Below are 19,375 nucleotides of genomic sequence, written 5' to 3' on the forward strand. Positions count from 1 at the left end.
ACCTAGAGTGTAACCCACAGAGAACAGGTTAGAGTTTCAGCCTTTCATAGACTATAGGATTTTTTCTTTTACAAAGCTTCATTCGTGCCCTATATTGGAGAATCAAAGTGGTCAGGGAAAGAGCTAGTTAAGTAACAACAATAAATGTCCCCCTGAGTATAGTGGGTGTGATCAAATTCCGTGTAATCCGGCACTTGTTCCACTGATTTCCCACCCTGATGTCTGAGCCAGGGCATTTTATTCCCTCAGAAAAAACAACAACTCTAATGTCTAGGCAGAGACATATTAATTCAGTTAGAGTCCCAGGAGGAAAAACAAACTTTGAATTTCAATGCGAGTTTTTAGTGTGTTAAAAAGAAAATGACTCTATGCGGTGTTGTATGCGACTGTGATTTCAAGTTGGAAAATGGAGGCTCATGTTCTAGATCAGCTTTTCATCCATGGGTCGTAAGAATGTTCCTGGATCTCTTGTTCCTTCCTTTGTACACAGACTGTGCCATTTCCATTCTCTGTGTTTCAGGCAGAATGGGTGAGATGTTTATACCTTCAGTCAAGTATTTAGAATGCTGTGCTATTTTACTATCCACACGCATGAGCGTATAGGAGGGGTTTCTAGCAGGCAGGGAAGAATTTAGAATAATTCAAAATATGTTTTCTCCAATTTCTCATAAGTGTAAGAGTGCGTTCTGAATTCCCCACTTACAAAATCAGGATATAATATATTTAAGTTTTTTAAATGCTGCTAACATCTGGAACAAAAAAATCCAACAAAAAATAAAGTACCTAGAAAAGATGAGCAAGCTTTTTGTGAAGAATGCTTTAAATGTTACTGATGATCCTTAAAGAAGACCATAAATAAGTGGACAGACATACTGTATATGTGCAGTCTTAAATAATACTTGGCTTTGTGAATATGAAAAAGCATCAAAAGCAATTCAGGGTCCCCAGAATATTTCATCTCTTTTTCTAGATATTTATTCAACATTTCTTATCAACATGGTGTTGAGTCTCACTAAAGAGAAATGAGTACAAACCCATATTGAAAATATCCAAGTTGAAAATGTCAAATTAAAGTGATCCCAAAATGGTAATAATGGTTGTGGTGAGACACTGGATTTGGGGTAGTTATCCCCCCCCCCATTTTCAACATATTTTTATCCAACAGTAAAATAGACTTAATCATTACATTTGGAGCCTTTGGCACAGAAGGGCTAATCATACTTGGATTGTTTTACATGTCCCCTCCTGCACCCTTCCTCCCTCCCTCCAGTCCTGCCTCCTTCCCTCCATCCTTCCTCTTTTCTCCCTCCCCTCCCCTGTCCCAGCATCCAAGTTTTGTCTACACTCTGGCCTGCATTCAAGAACTACATAAAATAGTGACTATAGGGTTTTCAATCCAGTTGAAAACAAATTTGAAATATACTCCTGTAGCTCACTTAGAAAGACTAGATGTGCCCCTTAAATTGTATTCGCTCACTGGTTCCAACAGTTACTCAGTGCCCCCTCTGTGCCAAGGCACAGATGCAGAAATGCATGGGTAATGAACATGTATCGAATAAACACATAAATATAATGAAGCGGTACAGTTATGGTGGAAGAGGAGGATAAGGAAGGGTGTGGGGAAAGTTAGGAAATGCCTCATTAAAGAAATTCCTTGAACTCAGTAGTATGTTTTAGGAAAAGAACAGGGGTCACAGGGGGATGCAGGGGTTGGAATTTCAGGTAGATAGACCACAGAAGCAAGAAGGGTTAGGGTTAGGGTCAGAAAGATAAATAAGAATAAGAGAGGACTGACTGAGCTTTCATCATGAGGGACAGGATAGAGAGGAACCAGTCGAAGATTCAGTAGAGAGTGGAGCTAAATGATGGAGAGAAGTCCTGGACCAGAAGGGAGGGGAAGGGAGGGGATGGAAGGCCCTGTCAGGACAGGTGCGTGCATGGCAGGAGTGTGTGGGTAGAGACGGTAGGTAGAGGTGGGTGTGAGGAAGTTCAGTAAAGAAGGCGAACTCTTCAGAGGGAGCAAGGTGGTTGCAGCCGAGTGGCCAAGGCTTCTCATAGTTGCAGCAAAGGATGGATGAAACCAGTAGAAAGGTGGTGGGACAAGTTAGGATGGGGGTCATGAACGTGCAGTGGTACCAACCCACCTTTCCCCTGATTGATTGCAGCCTGCACAGTCCCACGATGAAGGTGCTGAGGATTTCATTAGCGGCGTCTCTGTGTCATCCTCAAGAGCAAATGTCCTTTAGCAATTTCATCTCACGGACACACTGTGTTCTTCCTTCTTCTCTTCCGTATCTCTCTTCGTCAACATGGATGGATTTTTCCTTTCCTGGTTAGTTTAGATCATTAGAGAAGAAAAAAGCTATCTAACTGAGCCACCTGTCCTGGGTTCTGCCTGTCCTGGCAGGAAGCTCAGGACCCTGGGCTGGCGGGGAGAGTGGGGATTCAGAACAGCGTCCCAAAGGGCGGGTCCTTTCCTTTCAGGGGTTCCATCCGGCTGTGAGATTCCCCAAGTCTTCAGACTTGGTCTACTCAGATCCAAGGTCCACCCAGTCAAGAATAAACTTCAGGGGAAATTAAGTGTATACGTGAATGCAAACATTCTGCCTTTGTGAAAGTTAATTTTTTTTTTTTTAACCACAGTAATGAAGAGTTGGGTGACTGTCCGTTTCAGAGCTCTCCCACCTCGTCAATAGGTGCATTATGAAAACCGGGATGCATTGCATCACTGTGAAGGGCTTGAGACTGTGGTTTGCGAAAGCAGAATAAATTTTCTTGGAGTTGTACCGTTATGTACACACACACACACACACACACACTCACACGCCCATTGGCAGACAGGGCCACACCTCACGGCTCCGGGGGAAGCCACAGACCTCAGCTGTACAGGCTGCGCCTGGGCTGGAGGAACTTTCCGCAGGACTGAGGACAAACAGCCCCACAGACCCGACCGTCTGCAAGCCTGAGCCCCGGGCGAGCCCTGGCGGCTGCAGGTACTCGCTGCGCCCCTGCGTCAGGGCCTGGGCGGTGCAGTGGCGGCGGGAGGGTCCGGGGCCACGGAGGCCGGTGCCGGTGTGCGCGCTCCCCCGGCTCGGCAAGCCGCATCCCCCGGCTCGGCGTTCGCTGCAGGTCCCCCGCCGCCCGCCCCAGCCTGGAACATGGCTGCGAGCCCCGCCGCCAGCCTCGCCTGCTCGCTGCTGCTCCTCTCCTGGGCTCTGCTCCGCGGCGGCTGCCGTGCGCGCTTTGCAGCCGAGCCGGACTCGGAGGACGACGACGAAGAGGCGAGGGTTTTCCCCGAGTCGCCTCTGCAGAGACCCACGGTGCTGGTGGCCATCCTGGCCCGCAACGCCGCGCACACGCTGCCTCACTTCCTCGGCTGCCTGGAGCGGCTGGACTACCCCAAGAGCAGGATGGCCATCTGGTGAGTCGCCGGGGGCCCCGGGCTGTGGCGGTGGGAGGAGGCGCGCAGAGCGCTCGCCGCCGCCTGCGGGGACCTGGGCGGGGGCCGCCCTGCGCCGCTGCGGGGCGAGCAGAGCGCTGGGGGACCGAAGGAAGGATGCCGCGCACACCCCCTCGCTGCCCGCGCGGGTCCCGGGAGGACCGTGCTGCCGGGACGGAGAAAGACGCGCGGGTGGCTGTGCGCATGGGGTGCTAATGAGGATAACAAGTAGCCAGGAGCTCCGATGGGGAGGTGGGGCCGGGGCGTCCTCGCCCCTCTCCGGGACAAGGGCTTGGGGAGCCCCCGCGAGAGTGCAAGCTTCTCCCCCTTTCTCCTTTGGAAGTTTCCTCTTTCTCCACCTCGTACCCATCGCCCTTGATTGAGAGAATAAGGGTGCCCGTCGCTGCCTCGTCTTCCAGAGACGACAGGGAGCAAAACTGCGGCTGGCAAGGGGGTCTCCGGAGTGGCTGGGGTGGCGAAGAGTGCGCCGTAATAAAAGCGCACGATGAAAGCTCCTGCCCCCTCGTCAAAGAATCCTGGTTCTCGGGGGTCGGGAGGCAAAGAGAGGATGTGGACCCGGAGTTTCAAGCTAGGTAGGACCGCGGCGCCTTCTCAGCCGTACCACCACCGTGGGCCCTCTGAACACTCCCGGCTGTCCCACCCGTGCATCCTCCTGGGACGCATCCCCGGCCCCAGATGCAAACCTCGCTGGGCCCCCTGGGGACCTAGGAACTGAGTCGCCCTGGAGAAAGCATGAGAAAGCAAACAGCCAAGTTTTTGTTGCCCTCAGGGTAGAGCCCCGGGCCTGGTTCCTGGGTTTGCCAAGGGGAAGGCCGGGCATCCGTGGGGGTGGCTGCCTGATCCAACTTCAGAAATGGGTTCAGTCCCGCAGCTGTGATAAACACAGGTATCGGATGGCAAGAAGTTGATGGCCGGGTGAGCCTCTCAGAGGCTTGTGGACAGCCGAAGGACGCTGCCCAAGGGAGACAGGCAGCCGGCTCCATGGACAAGAGGACTTCCTAGAGGAAGACAGAGCTCGGGTGACTCCGGGGCAGCTTCTGTCGTCTTGTGCTGATAAAGGGAGCTGTCTGCAGACAGAACATATCCTTGGAGCAACAGTTGGGCAGGAAGACAGAAAGATGGATAAGGCAGTGGCTGGCGCTGGCAACCCCGCCGTACCTGGCGGGAGAGGTGCAGAGGTGAGAAAGCAAACATGAGGTATAGTGCAGCACTGTGCTATACACTGCTTTACTATACACACCCAGCTATACGTGACCGCCGCCACGGAGGAGCGCTTGTTATGTGGCCAGTGGGAATGCTGGTGCAGCCAGGTTTAAAGTCAGAAGGAAGAATTTTTTAACCACTTCAATACCAAAAGAAAAAAAAAGAGAGAGCGAGAGAGAGAATCAGTTCTTACATGCTTCTTTCAAAGGAGATGTTTTACAATAGGGTCTTTATGCATTGCTTAGTTTTAAAGAACGTTGTTACTCTTTAGAAGAGATACTATGATCCTTATTTTACAAAGGAAGAAATTGAAACTTGAATCCCTTGAATCCATCTGACGACTCATTTAAAGCCACAGACTTAATAAATGGTGGAACTGGGACTTGAGCCCGTGTGTCCCTAAACACTGCCCTGGTACGGCAGCAGTGGGGACAAGCTACAAGCAAAACTTACATAAACCTGTAAGCTGCAGATTAGGCGGCAAGAGCTGTTGGTCGCTGGCTTGATAATTTGATTTTGGGGCAGTTTCTTGGGAGCCATAGACATCCGTTTTCTCATCCGTAACATGAGGGAATGGGCATACATTTGAAATTAGAATTTCAAAAATTCTTTCTGGCTCTTGAATTGCATAGGTTTTATGATGTGCTCAGAATCAACCAACAACAACTGCGCTTCCTAGCCCCCCTGGGTGCTCCAGGTTCTGTCGACATCGGTGATCTGTTCGAGTGGGTAGTATCCCAACTTTTCATAGAACTTGGGGTCTATATTCCCTTACCCTCATTCATGGTCCCTTGTAACCTTGTGTCCAAGCTGTACCTCGTCCTTTATGGCCAGTGTTGGACAGTTAAGGAGGAAGCCCGAGGCTTGGGTAAGGCCTTGGGCACCCATGCATTAGCCACTAAAAACTCTTCTTGGAGTTCTGGCTTAGAAACCGCATATCATTGATTAGATAATGATAACCAAGATGGGTAGTTATAGATCGTGCTTTATAGCTCCCCAAGTACTGTAATCAGCTATGTTATCTTATTTGATCCTTCCTGTCATTATGTAAAGAAATAAAATTGTCTCCACTTCATAGAAGGTATTCTGTCTAAAGTACCCGACTTACTCAAGATTGCACTTATTTGTTAATATCACAGACACCTAACACCAAGAACTCACGGTTCTTCTGAGCACTTCACATCCACTTGCTGGTTTAATCTTTATAAAAACCCTATCAGGTATATACTGTGTTCTACCCTTTTACAGATGAGAAAACTGAGGCACAGGGAGCTTATACAAGCACGTATCCCTAATGACCACGTTCGAGCAGAGAAAAGTTGAATAAGGTGTGGATCTTTACAAACAAATATAGCTCCCCCCCCCCCACCCTGGGCAGTGTAAGGTGATCTGCATGGCATTTACAAGAGGTGTGGGGGTGGGGAGCAACAAAGGACTTCTAAGTCAGATCGGGGTGGTTGTGTGGTCACAGAGGGCTTCTTGGGGAGCTGATACTTAGTTTAAACTCAGTATTGAAGGACAAATGGGAATCTACTAAAACCTGGGGGGCAGACATGGGGGTTCCAGAAAAGGGCACAGTGGGACCAAAAAAGTCACTGGGACATTAACCAGAGTTTTCTGTCAGGGGAGATAATGGGGGTGGCAGCTCTGATGACAGCAAATCTCCAAACTCACTGTATTCTACCCCCTGAGCTGCTAACTTAGTGACCAGCCCTAGAGGGGTATTGGCCGGGAAGGTTATGGGATATGACCCTGCAGGCGGAACCTCAGTTTAGGATGCTGCCGCTTTGAGGGGCTTCTGCCAATTGCTTGCCTCTATCTAGTCTCTCCGTCCCCAGCTCTACTCAGCATTCTGAGATGCCAAGCTGGTTCATATTCACTCTGCAGAGACAGCACATGCTGGTGTTAAAAAATAGTATCAGAAATGGCTGTGAGCTCTCCACCACCTTGTACAACTGAACCATGTTGAGCAGTCTGGGTGCCAGCTTCCAGCGAATCTTATTTCAATAACTGTGCCGACTCAGTCTTCTCATTCACCTGCTTACCTCTAATCACGGCTGGGGGGCATCTGATGAGACTTCTTTCCTCTGTGGGTAATAGGGAGGCGGGGCTCACAGGTCACATCCAGACTTCCTGGTGATAGGAGTTTTTCTTCTCACCTAAAGTTCTGCACCAGGTCTGCACTGAGCATGCAGGTGGAATGAGGGTCGACCAATGCACCTGAAAGCCTTTGCTGTCAGAGAGTGAGTGTAGACACCTCAGCCTCAGGCTCATTCAGATGAGGGTGACTTAAGGACAGTTTATATTTCAGACATCCTTTGTACCAGCAGAAAGGAAAAGTCCCATGTACCCATCTGATCGGGAAACGCTACCAAACATTGTTTTCCTTCAAGTAGCACAGCCTTGGGATAGGCAGCCAAGGAAGGGGCTCCTTGTGTTCTGATGAAGCTCTGAATCTGTGGGAGTCGCGGCTGTGCTGAGACGAGGGGAGCTGGAGGCACGGGACGTCGGCAGTGGGCTTCAGAGGGCCCTTCTTCATTCAGGGGAGCCACGAACAGTGGCCGTAGCTGGAGAGGGAAGGCCGATCTCACACCCTTCCAAACCTATGATTAAGGGGAGCAGGGCCAAGTACCTTGATAATGAGAAACAGGGCCGGGGGTGGGGGCACGCATCAGGCAAACATTTGACCCAAAAGATACATTCAGCTTGTCTTTTGGAGAGCCTGTTGTTGTCTGAGCAGAGACGGCTGGGGTTTCCGGAGTCTGTGCCATCGCCAGGCGGTAACTGCTGTGTAATCACAGAGCGGTGTGAGCATCTCACTGGGCAGAGTCTGGGGAAGTAGTGCATGCACTGGGGACCACTGTACGGCTTTCTAAACAAAGAGATGGGTTTCCATGGACATAAACAATGGTGAGCTGTGCTTGGTCTGGGTACCGATCCCAGCATTTCGTACACGACTCACTCTGTGCAGTGTTTGGGGATTCGCTTGGATTGATCTTCACATGTTAACGCTCTCCCGGAAGCATGTAAGTAGAGTCGCCAATACACGTATGTTTATAAAACGTTCCCAAGTACTGTGAACGACAGCTCCGCGTGCCAGCAACGAGGATGATGTCACACTTTATCATCACCATCACAGCGTGAAGTGTTTCTGTTGCCCTTATGGAGAGAAGCTCCAGCTCAAGGCGGAAAACGTAGATGCTACTTGAGCCCTCTCCTCCCCATTAGTCTGCTTGCCTCGTTTTCTCCCCTTTGTTTCCTTCTTACGCACAGTGGGTGACACAGTGCTGAGGTCGGAGTGTGTGATCTTGGAGTCAGACAGACGTGGGTTCCAGCCCCCTGAGTGGTTGGGGGCACGTCAGGGAACCTCTGAGCGAGGCTTCCTCATCTGGAAACGAGTAACAAGAACGCCTACCTCAAAGATTTCTTGTAACAGCACACGAGATAGTGCACCGATGTCGTCTTTTACATAAACGCTGCCAAATTACAGCTGCTATTTCCTATTCATCTTTTCCTTTTTGTTCTACCGCCTTTACTTTTATCTTCCCAACTGAAGATTCCAAAACACGTGTGATCAAAAGGAACTCGATGTTCTTCCTTCCAATAACACAGGACTGGTGTAAGGAAAACTAACTTTTGGGGCCGTGCTGTTGTAAACATTTTGCTTTGAGAAATAGCTTACTCCGGACCACAACCCTGGGTGAGAGGTGCCATTACTCTCCTCACTTGACACAGGAGGACACTGAGGCACAGAGAACTTAAAGGAGTTTCCTGAGGTCACAAGGCTAGCGCGTGTTGGCGTCGGGCTGTGACCCAGGCAGTTAATGTCACAGACCGAGTACAGGCGGTCTGTTTGAGATCAAGAAAGGGGCAATTCGTTCTACAGTAGTGTTTGCTTCTGTCACTTGACCCAATTTGGGAAGGTAAGGGTGCCAGTGTTTCTTTCAAACAGGGACGGCCCCTTCTCCTTGCATGACATAAGGGACTCAGGGGTTCCCTCCCACTGTCCTGATCATTTTGTCACTTCGCTGGGCATTTTCTAGTTACTGGCCTCTCTCTGTGGTAGATTTTACAGGAGCAGAACGAGACTAAATATGTGCGCTGCCCATAAGTATGCAGGGCACTTGCTGTGATCACAGCTACACAGAAACAGAAAGAAATGTATCAAGGATTGTCTGTGGCAAATGAGTCAAGCAGCACTATTCATACACATGAGTGGCTGCAGTGTTTTGGGTTCATACTGGCAAAATTGAACGTATCAGCTTTTCAGCCTTTTTGATTAGTGGTCTTAGAGTTGGTTGACCCTTACACACAGGTTCTGTTCAAATGACTAGAGAAAATGATCAGTCCTCCCTCCGACCCTCCAACTTCCAAACACGATTGGCCCTTGGGATTATACATTTCCTTTGGGTAAAAACTGAAGTAACTAAGCATGTCACCAATCCTGTTGCTGTGGTTGTGACGGATTAACGCTGGCAGCGTTAGCAAGGATGCCTAAACTGTCCTGGTTCTGCGTTCTTAATGAGCTTCCATGGGTGGGGAAAGTAGAGCCCAGTTAAAGGATTTTACCCTTATATATTGTGCAGTGAGTGAGTGTCTGGATGAAGTAACAGGTCTCTAGACTTCCAGCCCTGGGTGGCTGTTTTAGTGTTGATTGTTTTGTAACTCCTGCTGCTCACCGGCAAAAGGAGCGAGTCAGTGACCCTCCCGGCAGGTTCGGTGTTACAGACGGGTCTCCAGCCCTCTCTGCAAGTGACTGCACCACCACGTTGCTTCATGACTGCAGGGATTCACGAGCCTGCCTCTCGTGGCCCTCTCCCGCCGCTGTGCCTGGTGGCCGCGGGAGTGAACGGGAAGGCTTCGTCACCGGGGGCTGCTCGTCCTGCCGCAGCCCCTTTTCCAATCGCCGAAACGCACGCAGGGGCGGTATCCCTGCGCGGCGCTGTCCCCCAGCCCGTGGCCCGGCGCAGGAGGACGTTGTGAGGCTCGCGTAGGGACCGGCGTCAGACTGTCATAATGCTTGTTTCTGCGCGTCTTCAAATAACAACACACAGTGGAGTTCAAGTCCGAGAGAAAATGACCACCTGTGGTAGGGTCATTGGTCCTGTTCTCCAGGTGTCTGTTATGCAGCGCCTTCACTCCATGCATTTAAATCATGGTTATTATTCATCGGGAATTACAAAATGTGTGTGTTGTCCATGGGCTTGTCTTGACGTTTGTATCCTGAAAGGACTGACTGACTCATTTCACTGCACTTACGTTATTAGAATATCCAATGTTACTGACTTGAAAAAATCTGAATCTCTTAGGGGCCTTGTAGATTTATTTAATAGGGATTTAAGTATATTAAGAATTTTTTCTCGACTTTTTTAAAGAAATGGAAACAGTAACACATTCCCACAATAAAATTCAAACAGCATGAATGGGAACACGATAAAAAGTGAGCCTCCCTTCTGCTTCGTGCCACCTGCCAGAGGCAACCCATGCTGACGGTTCCTTGTGCGTTCTTCTAGAAACTTCCTGTGCATGTACGTGTGTCCTTTCACTGTCAACCTAAATGTGAATATTTTATATAGCCTGATCATCAGTGTGATTTTTAATTTTTTAAAGACTTTATTCATTCATTTTTAGAGAGAGGGGAAAGGAGGAGAAAGAGAGGGAGAGAAACATCAATGTGTGGTTGCCTCTCACACCCCCTGCTGGGGACCTGGCCTGCAACCCAGGCATATGTGCTCTGACTGGGAATCAAACCAGTGACCTTTTGTCTCACAGGCCTGCACTCAATTCACTGAGCTACAACAGCCAGAGTCATAAGTGTGGTTTTTAAAAAATCAACCCCTGTATCCTAGGTTGTTAAGTTCTACCAGCCCCCTCACACTTGTACCTGCTCTAGGTAGTGACCCCGAACCCGCCCTGATTATACCTACCTTGTGTCTCGTCCTTGTGTCTCTGGCCCCCAGAAAATAGGGCCCTATGCTCATTAAAGAACACACACACAACTTTTTAATGAAGTGTCATACACACCCCAAAAGTGCATATGCCCTAGATAGACACCTGGATAACTTTTCACAAACTGGGCGTGCCTGCAGGACCAGCAGCTGCCTTGCCAGGGCTGCATTTGTGTGCAGCGGTGCCTGTGGGGGCCGAGCAGCCGCCGCCCCTGCCCCTTTCCCAGACAGTCACGTCCCCATTGAGTCCCTCTCTGTGCACTGTCCGACTCTCTGATGTGGCTTACCAGCCCCTGTTGGCGTTTGGCAGTGACCCTCGCATCCTCCCAGGCTCCCCTGGAGCCTTAGGACTCAGGAAGTGACTGCTTTCTAGAACCAGCAGGCCTGGCCCACAGCCAGAGAGCCGTCTAGGGGCACAGGATCGGGATCCTCTTTCTTTTCCCTCAGCTCTCCATTTCTCTGGTAGGAAAGCTGCGTGTGAACGTTCATAGAAGTAGAAAAGGATTCGAGTTAGAGGTAATAATTGATAAGTCATGCAAAATAATAAATAGAGTGGCTGTAATTAATTCTCTGGAAGCCGCTGCCGCTCGGATCCCTGAAAGCACGGCGTTTGTGGTTGGCGGCGGCCGCCAAGTCTCCTGCATGAATTAAGCCTTAGATTTGCCTAGAGGGCTTTTCTTTTCCTCTCTGGGAGCACCGCACAGAAGTCGCTTCAGACTGGGACTGCCAGTGATAGCTGCACGACATCCTGCCAAGGCTGAGCCTAGGACTTCCTGACCCATTTCGTTTCATGGGAGCTGCTGTTATTATTATTTCAGTTGTCTATCAAATTCGGCAAGCCGAGGCCTGTCCCAGGCCTGATAGTTCAGCTGATGAGACTTCATTCCTTTGTAAATATAATGCAAAATCGCCCCCTCCCCCAATGTTTTCTGATTCGTGTTTCAAGACCCCTTAGAAGACGTGCATTTCAGGAACATTAATGGTCAGGTGAGCAGTGACCCTGGGCTGTGTGCCCGTAAGAGTCTGGTGGGAGACTGAGTGAGGGCCCAGGCCGTGGCTGTGGAAGCACTCTCACGGGTCCCGGGTTTCATCGATAAATTGGCTGTATTGGAAGAACTTGTTACCTTCTAGGTTGGACCACTTCAGAATCTTCTGAGGGATGCATCAGGCTGCAGAGAGAAGGCTCCTTAAATAGCTCTCTCCCCGTTTGGGCTGGTGCTCTGGTTTGAATGTGTTCCCCCCAAATTCATATGTTGACATTTTAACCCCCCAAAAGGGTGGAATCAGGAGGCTGGGTCTCTAGGAGGGCTCCACCCTTGGGAATGGGATAAACGTTTAAAAGAGGCCCCATAGAGAGCCCACATCCCGTCCCCCACGTGAGGTGGGCACAGCGACAAGTCCTCAGGCCGCAGAGAGCCCCCGCCAGGCCTGGCCGTGTGGACACCCTGCTCTCGGACGTCCAATGCCCAGAACTGTGAGAAACAAGCCACCCCGCCAGCCTGCACAGATGCAGGCAGCTGTCAAACTCGGGACAACCGTGCAGGCAGGCCGCAGTGCCTGCGTTGTAGACAACAGAGCGGTTGGAACTCTCTTCTTCCCGAGAGTGATGGTTTTGGAGGTGGTGGGGACAGTGGGGTACCGCAAGCTTCCCGCTCTCACTGGACGAGAGATGATCCCGAGAACGGGAAACGGATGGAAGTACACCGGCATTCTCCCTCAATGTCACGTTTGGTGAGGAGCTGCTGCTCTTCAGGGCCTTTGGGAAAGGCAGACTTTTCCAGAGACTTACAGTGGAACTCACATTCCTGGGCCCTCTGTGAGACATGTGGCTGTGGACAGTTGGGCTGTGGCATTTCCAACACAGAGTTCCTTGCTGGACCTCTGGACTACATTTAGTTTCTTGGTTTCCAGCCAGTCCCACAATCTGTCCAAGCTCCACACACCACAGCGATTATGGTTGAGACTCACCAAGATGGTGGGATATTGCTGCCCAGTGGAATCAGGGTTTTTTCATGTCGTCGCTGCTCCGCGGAACAGTGAGTGCACGTGAGGCCCCCACACTGCCGCACGCCCTCTGCTCGGGGCCGGTGGGGGCGGGAGGGCGTTCAGACAGTCGGGCTGTGCCTTGCGTTTCCAGCGGGTTTTGTTGAAACAGCCAGCACACTGAAATAGTTGAGAAAATTACACATCTCCTCTTTAGCTCTCCTCAATCTTGTTGGACTTTATGATTCACTGGGCGCATTGATTTCCATCCTAGAAAATTCTCGTTAGCACCCGAAACCATGAATCTCTAAAGCAATGGACTAAAAACATCCTAGGTACCTGCCTTTATTTATCTGGCCTTTTGCAGACTGTCTGTGTGGATACATCCAGGTCATCATGCTGAAAACAGGTAGTCGGGGTGGCCTAAAAGTGACTTACCTTCATTGGTCAAGTTCATTGGCCACGAATGGACATGACTCCATCACTGTTCTGTCTACCTTTTGGTATAAGACTACTGGCCTTCAACTCCAGGTTCCTTAATGCGGGTTCAGGGGCCAACTGTACCCCAACACCTGAGACACTTATCAGTGACATCGATCCCTGGGCCCCATTTCAGCTGCATTCAACAGATGGACTGTGGGAAGAGCCTGGGAATCTGGTCTTGAACGTGGACACAGATGATTTGGATGTACCTCTGGGTTTGGGAACAAGAGGGATGGGCTCCCAGAAGGCCCCCTGAGGAACAGGGGACGCTCGTGGGAGGACCAAAGGTTGTGTATCCATCTAAAATGCAGGCCATGGGATTTTCAGAGCTTGGGAAGTTGGCACAGTGTGGATCTTCTCATCTCCAGGCCCCAGGGACTGAAGCAATCAAAGCCAAGAGGTTTCCTTACCAAGTGGTGTAGGAAGACACAAGATTACAACGGAGAGGCTGTGCCAGGCAAGCATCGTCCGTGGGGCTTTTTTACTGAGTTAAGCCATGTTCTCTCTCCTTGCAACACTGGCTATATTTTTAAAAAGTTATTTTTAAGACCGTGCCCTGAACTGCCCACGAGGTGAAGTGCTCGGTATAAAGAGACACTCTCTCAAGCCTTTTTGTTTGCTCGGTGTATCTTGTGCCTTGAGCTCATTAAGCATTTAGTTTTAGAGAAGAAAAGTCGGCTATTGATGGCCATCTCTTAATGGTGTGAAGGGAAATCAAATCCGTGCATTTGCTTCAGATAAATAGTGGTCATTTGGACCACTTGGGTCCTCATCTTTGCTCATCTCGGTCTGTTTGTTGCTTGTATTTCATTTTCCTGCTCTTCTCTTTGGCATGCCGTTACAAACCCCTCCCCTCGTTTGGGAAAAACAGAAGTACTCTATTAAATTGGCCTGCGTTGAGTAGTTGGCATTTTGGTCCTGATAATGTGATGTTACAAAATCTCTATGTCTGGCGTTTTCACAAGTTATGAAATCAAAACACACCTTTGTGGAAATCCTCGCTGTTCCGGCAGGCTGCGTAAAGGATGGCTCCGGACGTGCCGCTGCTGTGCAAAGGTGTGTCCTGCATTGATATAGGGGCGTGATTGCAACCTCACCCACAGGCAGCCTTCTCGGGGGCGGATGGCAACTCAGCTGCTAAACCCTGTGCTATTCCACACCCTAGTTTCACTGGGTCCTGTGGGCTCAGGTCTATCACAAATTCCACAGTGAAGGTTCTCAAGGGTATGTGTCTATTTTCTTCTCAAAAAAAAATGTGAGCTGCAGTCTTTTAGCTTACTGCGTGCCATCAAGGAGATGCTAGTCACCGGGGGTGTCCCGGGCAGTGGCTTCTAGCCAAAAGCAGCCTGCTCCCCAGGGTGCAGATGTTGTCACTGTGTCATCCTGTCGTCTCGTGAAAGACTGGGAGGCGCGGCTCATGCCGTGTCACTTTGAACAAGCCACTTGTTCTGTCTGGCCTCGGTTTCCTCTCCTGTCACATAAGGGGGATGTGTTCCCGGAGCTGTGGTCTCAATGCCACCGCTATTTCCAGTCATGTGATGGGGTTTTAACAAATACCCGCCAGACCATTTACGTCTGAATCTCTGGGGCAGGGCCAGGGCAGGTGAGGTCTTTTGAAAACTTCCCAGGTGGTGGTGACGCACAGCCGGGCTTCCGAACCTCTGGATCAGACCTTCTCTGGGGTCCCTACCCGATCTGGGTGTGACCACAGCTGAAGCATTTTCAGGAATCATCACTCTGCATCACTGATGTTCCTGGACCCTCAGCCCAGCTTTAGATCCCTTTGGAATGACCTAAAAATAAAGTCTCAGTATTCTCGGAGGCCCGTTGTACGTCATCCTGTTGTAGGTAGACTGTGCCCGAAGGTGCTCCCTCAGACCGTTTTGTCCTGCAAAAGGCGTGTGCTACTCGATGACTGAACTGCCGAGGGACGTGGCAGCCAGAGGGCCGGCCTTGCAGGGGCACCGTTGGAACTTCTCATGGAGAGGCCGTGAGCACCTGATGCAGAGGCAGCGGAAGCCCGGGGCCTGCTGCCTGCGGCGCGCAGATGCTGCCCCTTGGCACAGGGAGCTGCGTGTTCCAAGCCTCCTAAGTGCATGCAGCCAGCCTCCGGCGCTCAGGGTTCCTTCCCTCCGTGTGTGTGTTTTGGTGCGTTGCCCAGCTTTGCTTTTAGGCATCAGTTTCCTACGGGTGCAGGGCCTCTAATCATCTCTGTGGATTGAATTTCTGATGTTACTTTTAATGGCTTTGGATTTTAGCTTCTTTTGTTTCTCGATTTGCATAAACAGTGCTGCCTTTGTCCTGTGGTCATGACATGGCTTCAAAGCCTGGACTGGGCATCAAAGACGCGCTGGGCCCTCATTTCTTAGGCATCGGATTGCAGGGGGGCCAGCAGGTGACTGAAGGTTACAGCTCCGCTTCTGGGCCAGCTTTCTGTCTCCCAGAGATTAGGTTTTGCCAAGTCCCCTTTGATAATGGTCCCGAATCTTAATAGCTTTTCCTAAGGCCTGTGCAAATACTGGTGAATGAAATGGGCCTGCTGGCATTGGTCTGAGGGGCAAAGGACAGTAACTCACTATACTGAACTGTCCCTGCCCCATGAAAGGCGGTTCATTCAGGGTCACGCTGGGAAACATGGAAGCCGCCCCCGCCCCGCCCCCACCCCGTCGCTTGTTGGCCAGTCTTTGCTGTTGTAGGCACAGTGGGGGCTGAACCCTCATTTTCCCAGGTATCTTACCAAAATAAAAGCAGTCATTGAACTCTAGTTTTTCATGGCTGGATTGTCTGTGTTTTGGATACAGAAAGGCCAGTTTTTGATCCGTCAGTTTGCTCCCAGCGTGAGCTGTGTCTCTCTTTCTGCTGCCCAGTCGTCGTGTGTTCAGACAAAGGGGAGTCATTTTCATCTCGGCTCAGAGAAAAAAGCTGAAAGGTATTTGGCAACATTCCCCATAGGGCATCCTGGAGCCTGTGAGATTTGGCTTTTTAGCTATTTGTTCTTTTGCATCATCTACACCATGGACCTCCGTATCTGCAGGTTTTACTGAATTTTCCACCTTGTGCTCGTCTCCTAACCTGCTGCACAGGGAGCCCTGGACAGGCTGGTGGTTAAGGACCTTTTATGCACAGTGTACTGTGTGTCTGTGGTCCCACCACAGATGCCATGGGAAATGGAACAGCCTGCTCTGTTGCTGCATTATTGAAGATGACATTTCGGCCTTGATTTCTCTCTTTGGACATAGATAAAACTTCTTCAGTACTTGTAACTCATCCATGTCTCATATCCCTGCTAAATAGACTGACGGCTTGTATCTATGTAAAATAATACAATTTAGACAATGTTTTGCCCTTGGTGATAGTTAATTTCATGTGTCAACTTGGCTGGGCCATGGTGCCTGGATCGGTAGCCAAACATGATTCTGGGATGTTTCTGTGAAAATGTTTTCTGATGAGATTTATATTTAAATCAGTGGACTTTGGGTAAGACGGTTGCCTTCCACATTACGGTTGGGCCTCATACTACTCAGCTGAAGGACTGAATAGAACAAAATACTGATCCCCTTTAGCAAGAAGCAATTGTGAAGCCCTGGCTGGCGTAGCTCAGTGGATTGAGCGCGGGCTGCGAATCCAAGTGTCACAGGTTCGATTCCCAGTCAGGAGTACATGCCTGGGTTGTAGGCCATGACCCCCAACAACCGCATGTTGATGTTTCTTTCTCTCTCTTTCTATCTATCTCCCTCCCTTCCCTCTCTAAAAATAAATAAAATAAAATCTTAAAAAAAAAGAAGCAATTGTGACACCAGACTGCCTTTGGACTTGAACTGCAGCATCGGCTCTTCCCCGAGTCTCCAGCCTGCTGGCCCGCTCTGCAAACTTGGAACCTGCCAACCTCCAAGATTGCACAAGCCCATCCTTCAACTCTTTTGCTCTAGCTGTGAAGAAAATATATATGTTCTAGAGAAATAGGGTATATTATTATATCATTATGTATTCTCTCTCTCTCTCTCTCTCTCTCTCTCTCTATATATATATATATATATATATATATATAATTGGTTTTGTTTTCCTGGAGAACTCTGACTCATATAACCTCTCACTTGACATAAAACACCGTCTCGGATTCATGAACAACAGCAGCCCAAAGAAGGGCTGCAGTGAGAAGGAAAAGAACCCAGAGAGTAATGTCAGAGGAGGTAGTTCCAGATCTGAAAACTGGAGAAACCATTCCTGTCGACACCTGGGAAGGAATCTTTGCTGCAGGAGTGTATATACATTGCAGATCTTTTTATTAGATTCAGGCTTTTCTCAGGCATGCAAAATAAGTAAGTGCAAATATTCCCTGGAAGGTCCCCTTCTTTGAGAAAAGGCAACAATAGGAACTTGATATTTGCTCTTCTGATGGGAAACAATATATATGTTTGCTCTTTGCAAAAGCTGCTGGCTGGCCTGCAGGCTCGTGTATTTTGCTTAGTCCCTTAGTGAGGGCAGTAATTTGCATGCACACTTTGAGGGTTAGGAGAACCTGGCAGTTGAAAGTCAAGTTTCACAAGGCTAATGGGCTATTTTACCAAAGTGATAGCTCCCTTCACCCTCCCAGAAGCTTCCCTTCACAGTGGTGCCATCATACCACAGAGATGCTGCAGGTGGGTCTGTGCTGCCCTTCAGAGGCCAGGAGCATGAGTGGCCGTGGAAGGTCCCTGCAACAGGAAGGTGGGTGGGGCCGTGTCCTTTATTGCCGATGCAGAAAAATGTTGGGGGTGAGGTGGGATGGAGACATGGAGACAGAATCACTTATCTCCAGATTTTTGAATTCATAGCCTGCAGAAAACTAAAATTTAGAAGTCACTGATTTTCTTTTCCAAAAAGCGTTCCCTCTGGTGACACTTTGATTTACATTCTTGGGGTTCAGTCTCTTAAGTCAAAATCTTCCTTTTCTGACCTATAACCAATAAATAAGAAAGCAAACCCTTCTGCTAGGTCAGAATCGCCTTGAGAACACGCTGCCCCCTGGCTCCCTCTCCCAGCCCTGTCCGATCTTGCTGCTCATGAGCTGCAAGCTGGCTGCCTCCTTCCCCACGGGCCCAGGACCGTGGGCCAACTGCTCAGACTTTCTGAAGTAAGGCTCCTGTAGGATGCCTCAGGGACCTGGGCCCAGGCACGAGGGCTCGAACTGCCCTAGTGAGTGATTTTCCTTCTTATATAACAGCAAATGGGGTTTAAGGGACCAGGAGTCCAAACACTGCTGCCCTGGAGAAAAGTGGATTTTGAAGTTTTTCCCCTCTTCTGTAGAATGAGGTGTCTGAGATTTGACGGTACTCTCCCTGAGCTGTATCGCAGCTGTCCAGTTTCAGACGATAAATCACGCTGGCATTCTGTTCCTTTGAGTTAGGAAGCAAATAGTTTCCCCGAACGGAACACTTTATCTTTCAGATGTTGAAGGAGCAGAGGATAAATAAACTGTCGTCTTCGTTTTACCCTCTCAAGTCCTTTCTCCACGGTAGATTTTTTTGAGTTCTCATTCTAATTAATTTTCATTACGTTTATGAACATCGCAGATTTGGCTCCATTTTTTTTCTTTATTTTTTCAAATGAGCATTTTTCTAGGTAGGTTTTGGTTAATTTATGAATGGATCGATCTGTTTATTATCAATAGGATGGGCTGTACTAGAAACTGAGGTGTCTTAGCTAAAATAATTGGGAAAGGCTGTTCTGGGCATCACCTTATTAAAAATGATTATGATTTAAAATCCAGACAGGTAGTTCTTAGTTTCAGTGACTTAAAAAAATATTTGCCTTCCTTGGCCTTTGAGCCCTGTGAGAAGGCCAAGGTTACACATGGCTTTGGTCTGTGGTCGCTTTCATCCAGGGTGGTACAATAATACACTATGGCTTCCAGGCCCCTGAGCAATCAGCTGTTAACAAGTGAGGTCATTTTTTAGTAGAAGAATTACATATGTCATTGTCCCAAAGAGACATGGGCTGCAGATTCTGTCTGGGGGCCTGCTTCCAAGTCCTTGTTGAGACTCCTCCCAGCTTGGTTTGACCTTGGCCTTCATCGCACTTTCACACGTCAAAGCACTTGAGTGCTGCACTTGTCCAGCTAAGTGCAGAGTAAAACCAAACCAGTAACCTGTTGTTCAAACAAGAAGTGAAAGTGAGAACAGTAGTCATTTTACAATTCTTTTCGTTTAATTCTGTCACTGAGGAGAAATGCATACTTCTTTCTCCCAGTCTTCATGGAAAAGTAGAAAACATTATTTCTTCGAGCAGGTTTTAAGTGTTGAACTAATGCGTGAAAATG

At 49.3% G+C, this 19,375-nt stretch overlaps 1 protein-coding gene across 1 annotated transcript in view; it reads left to right on the forward strand.

Moving 5' to 3' along the window:
- The first annotated feature begins 2,314 nt into the window (after positions 1-2,314).
- The window catches only part of COLGALT2 (collagen beta(1-O)galactosyltransferase 2), an 80,453-nt gene continuing 63,392 nt past the window's right edge, over positions 2,315-19,375 (forward strand). The window contains exons 1-2 of the mRNA XM_028530761.2: positions 2,315-2,993; positions 3,130-3,421. Coding sequence (XP_028386562.1) covers positions 3,159-3,421 — 263 coding nt within the window. The 5' untranslated portion in view covers positions 2,315-2,993; positions 3,130-3,158. The remainder of the gene's footprint in view (positions 2,994-3,129; positions 3,422-19,375) is intronic.

This window comes from Phyllostomus discolor, chromosome 14 (genome assembly GCF_004126475.2).
Source record: "Phyllostomus discolor isolate MPI-MPIP mPhyDis1 chromosome 14, mPhyDis1.pri.v3, whole genome shotgun sequence".
NCBI lineage: Eukaryota > Metazoa > Chordata > Mammalia > Chiroptera > Phyllostomidae > Phyllostomus > Phyllostomus discolor.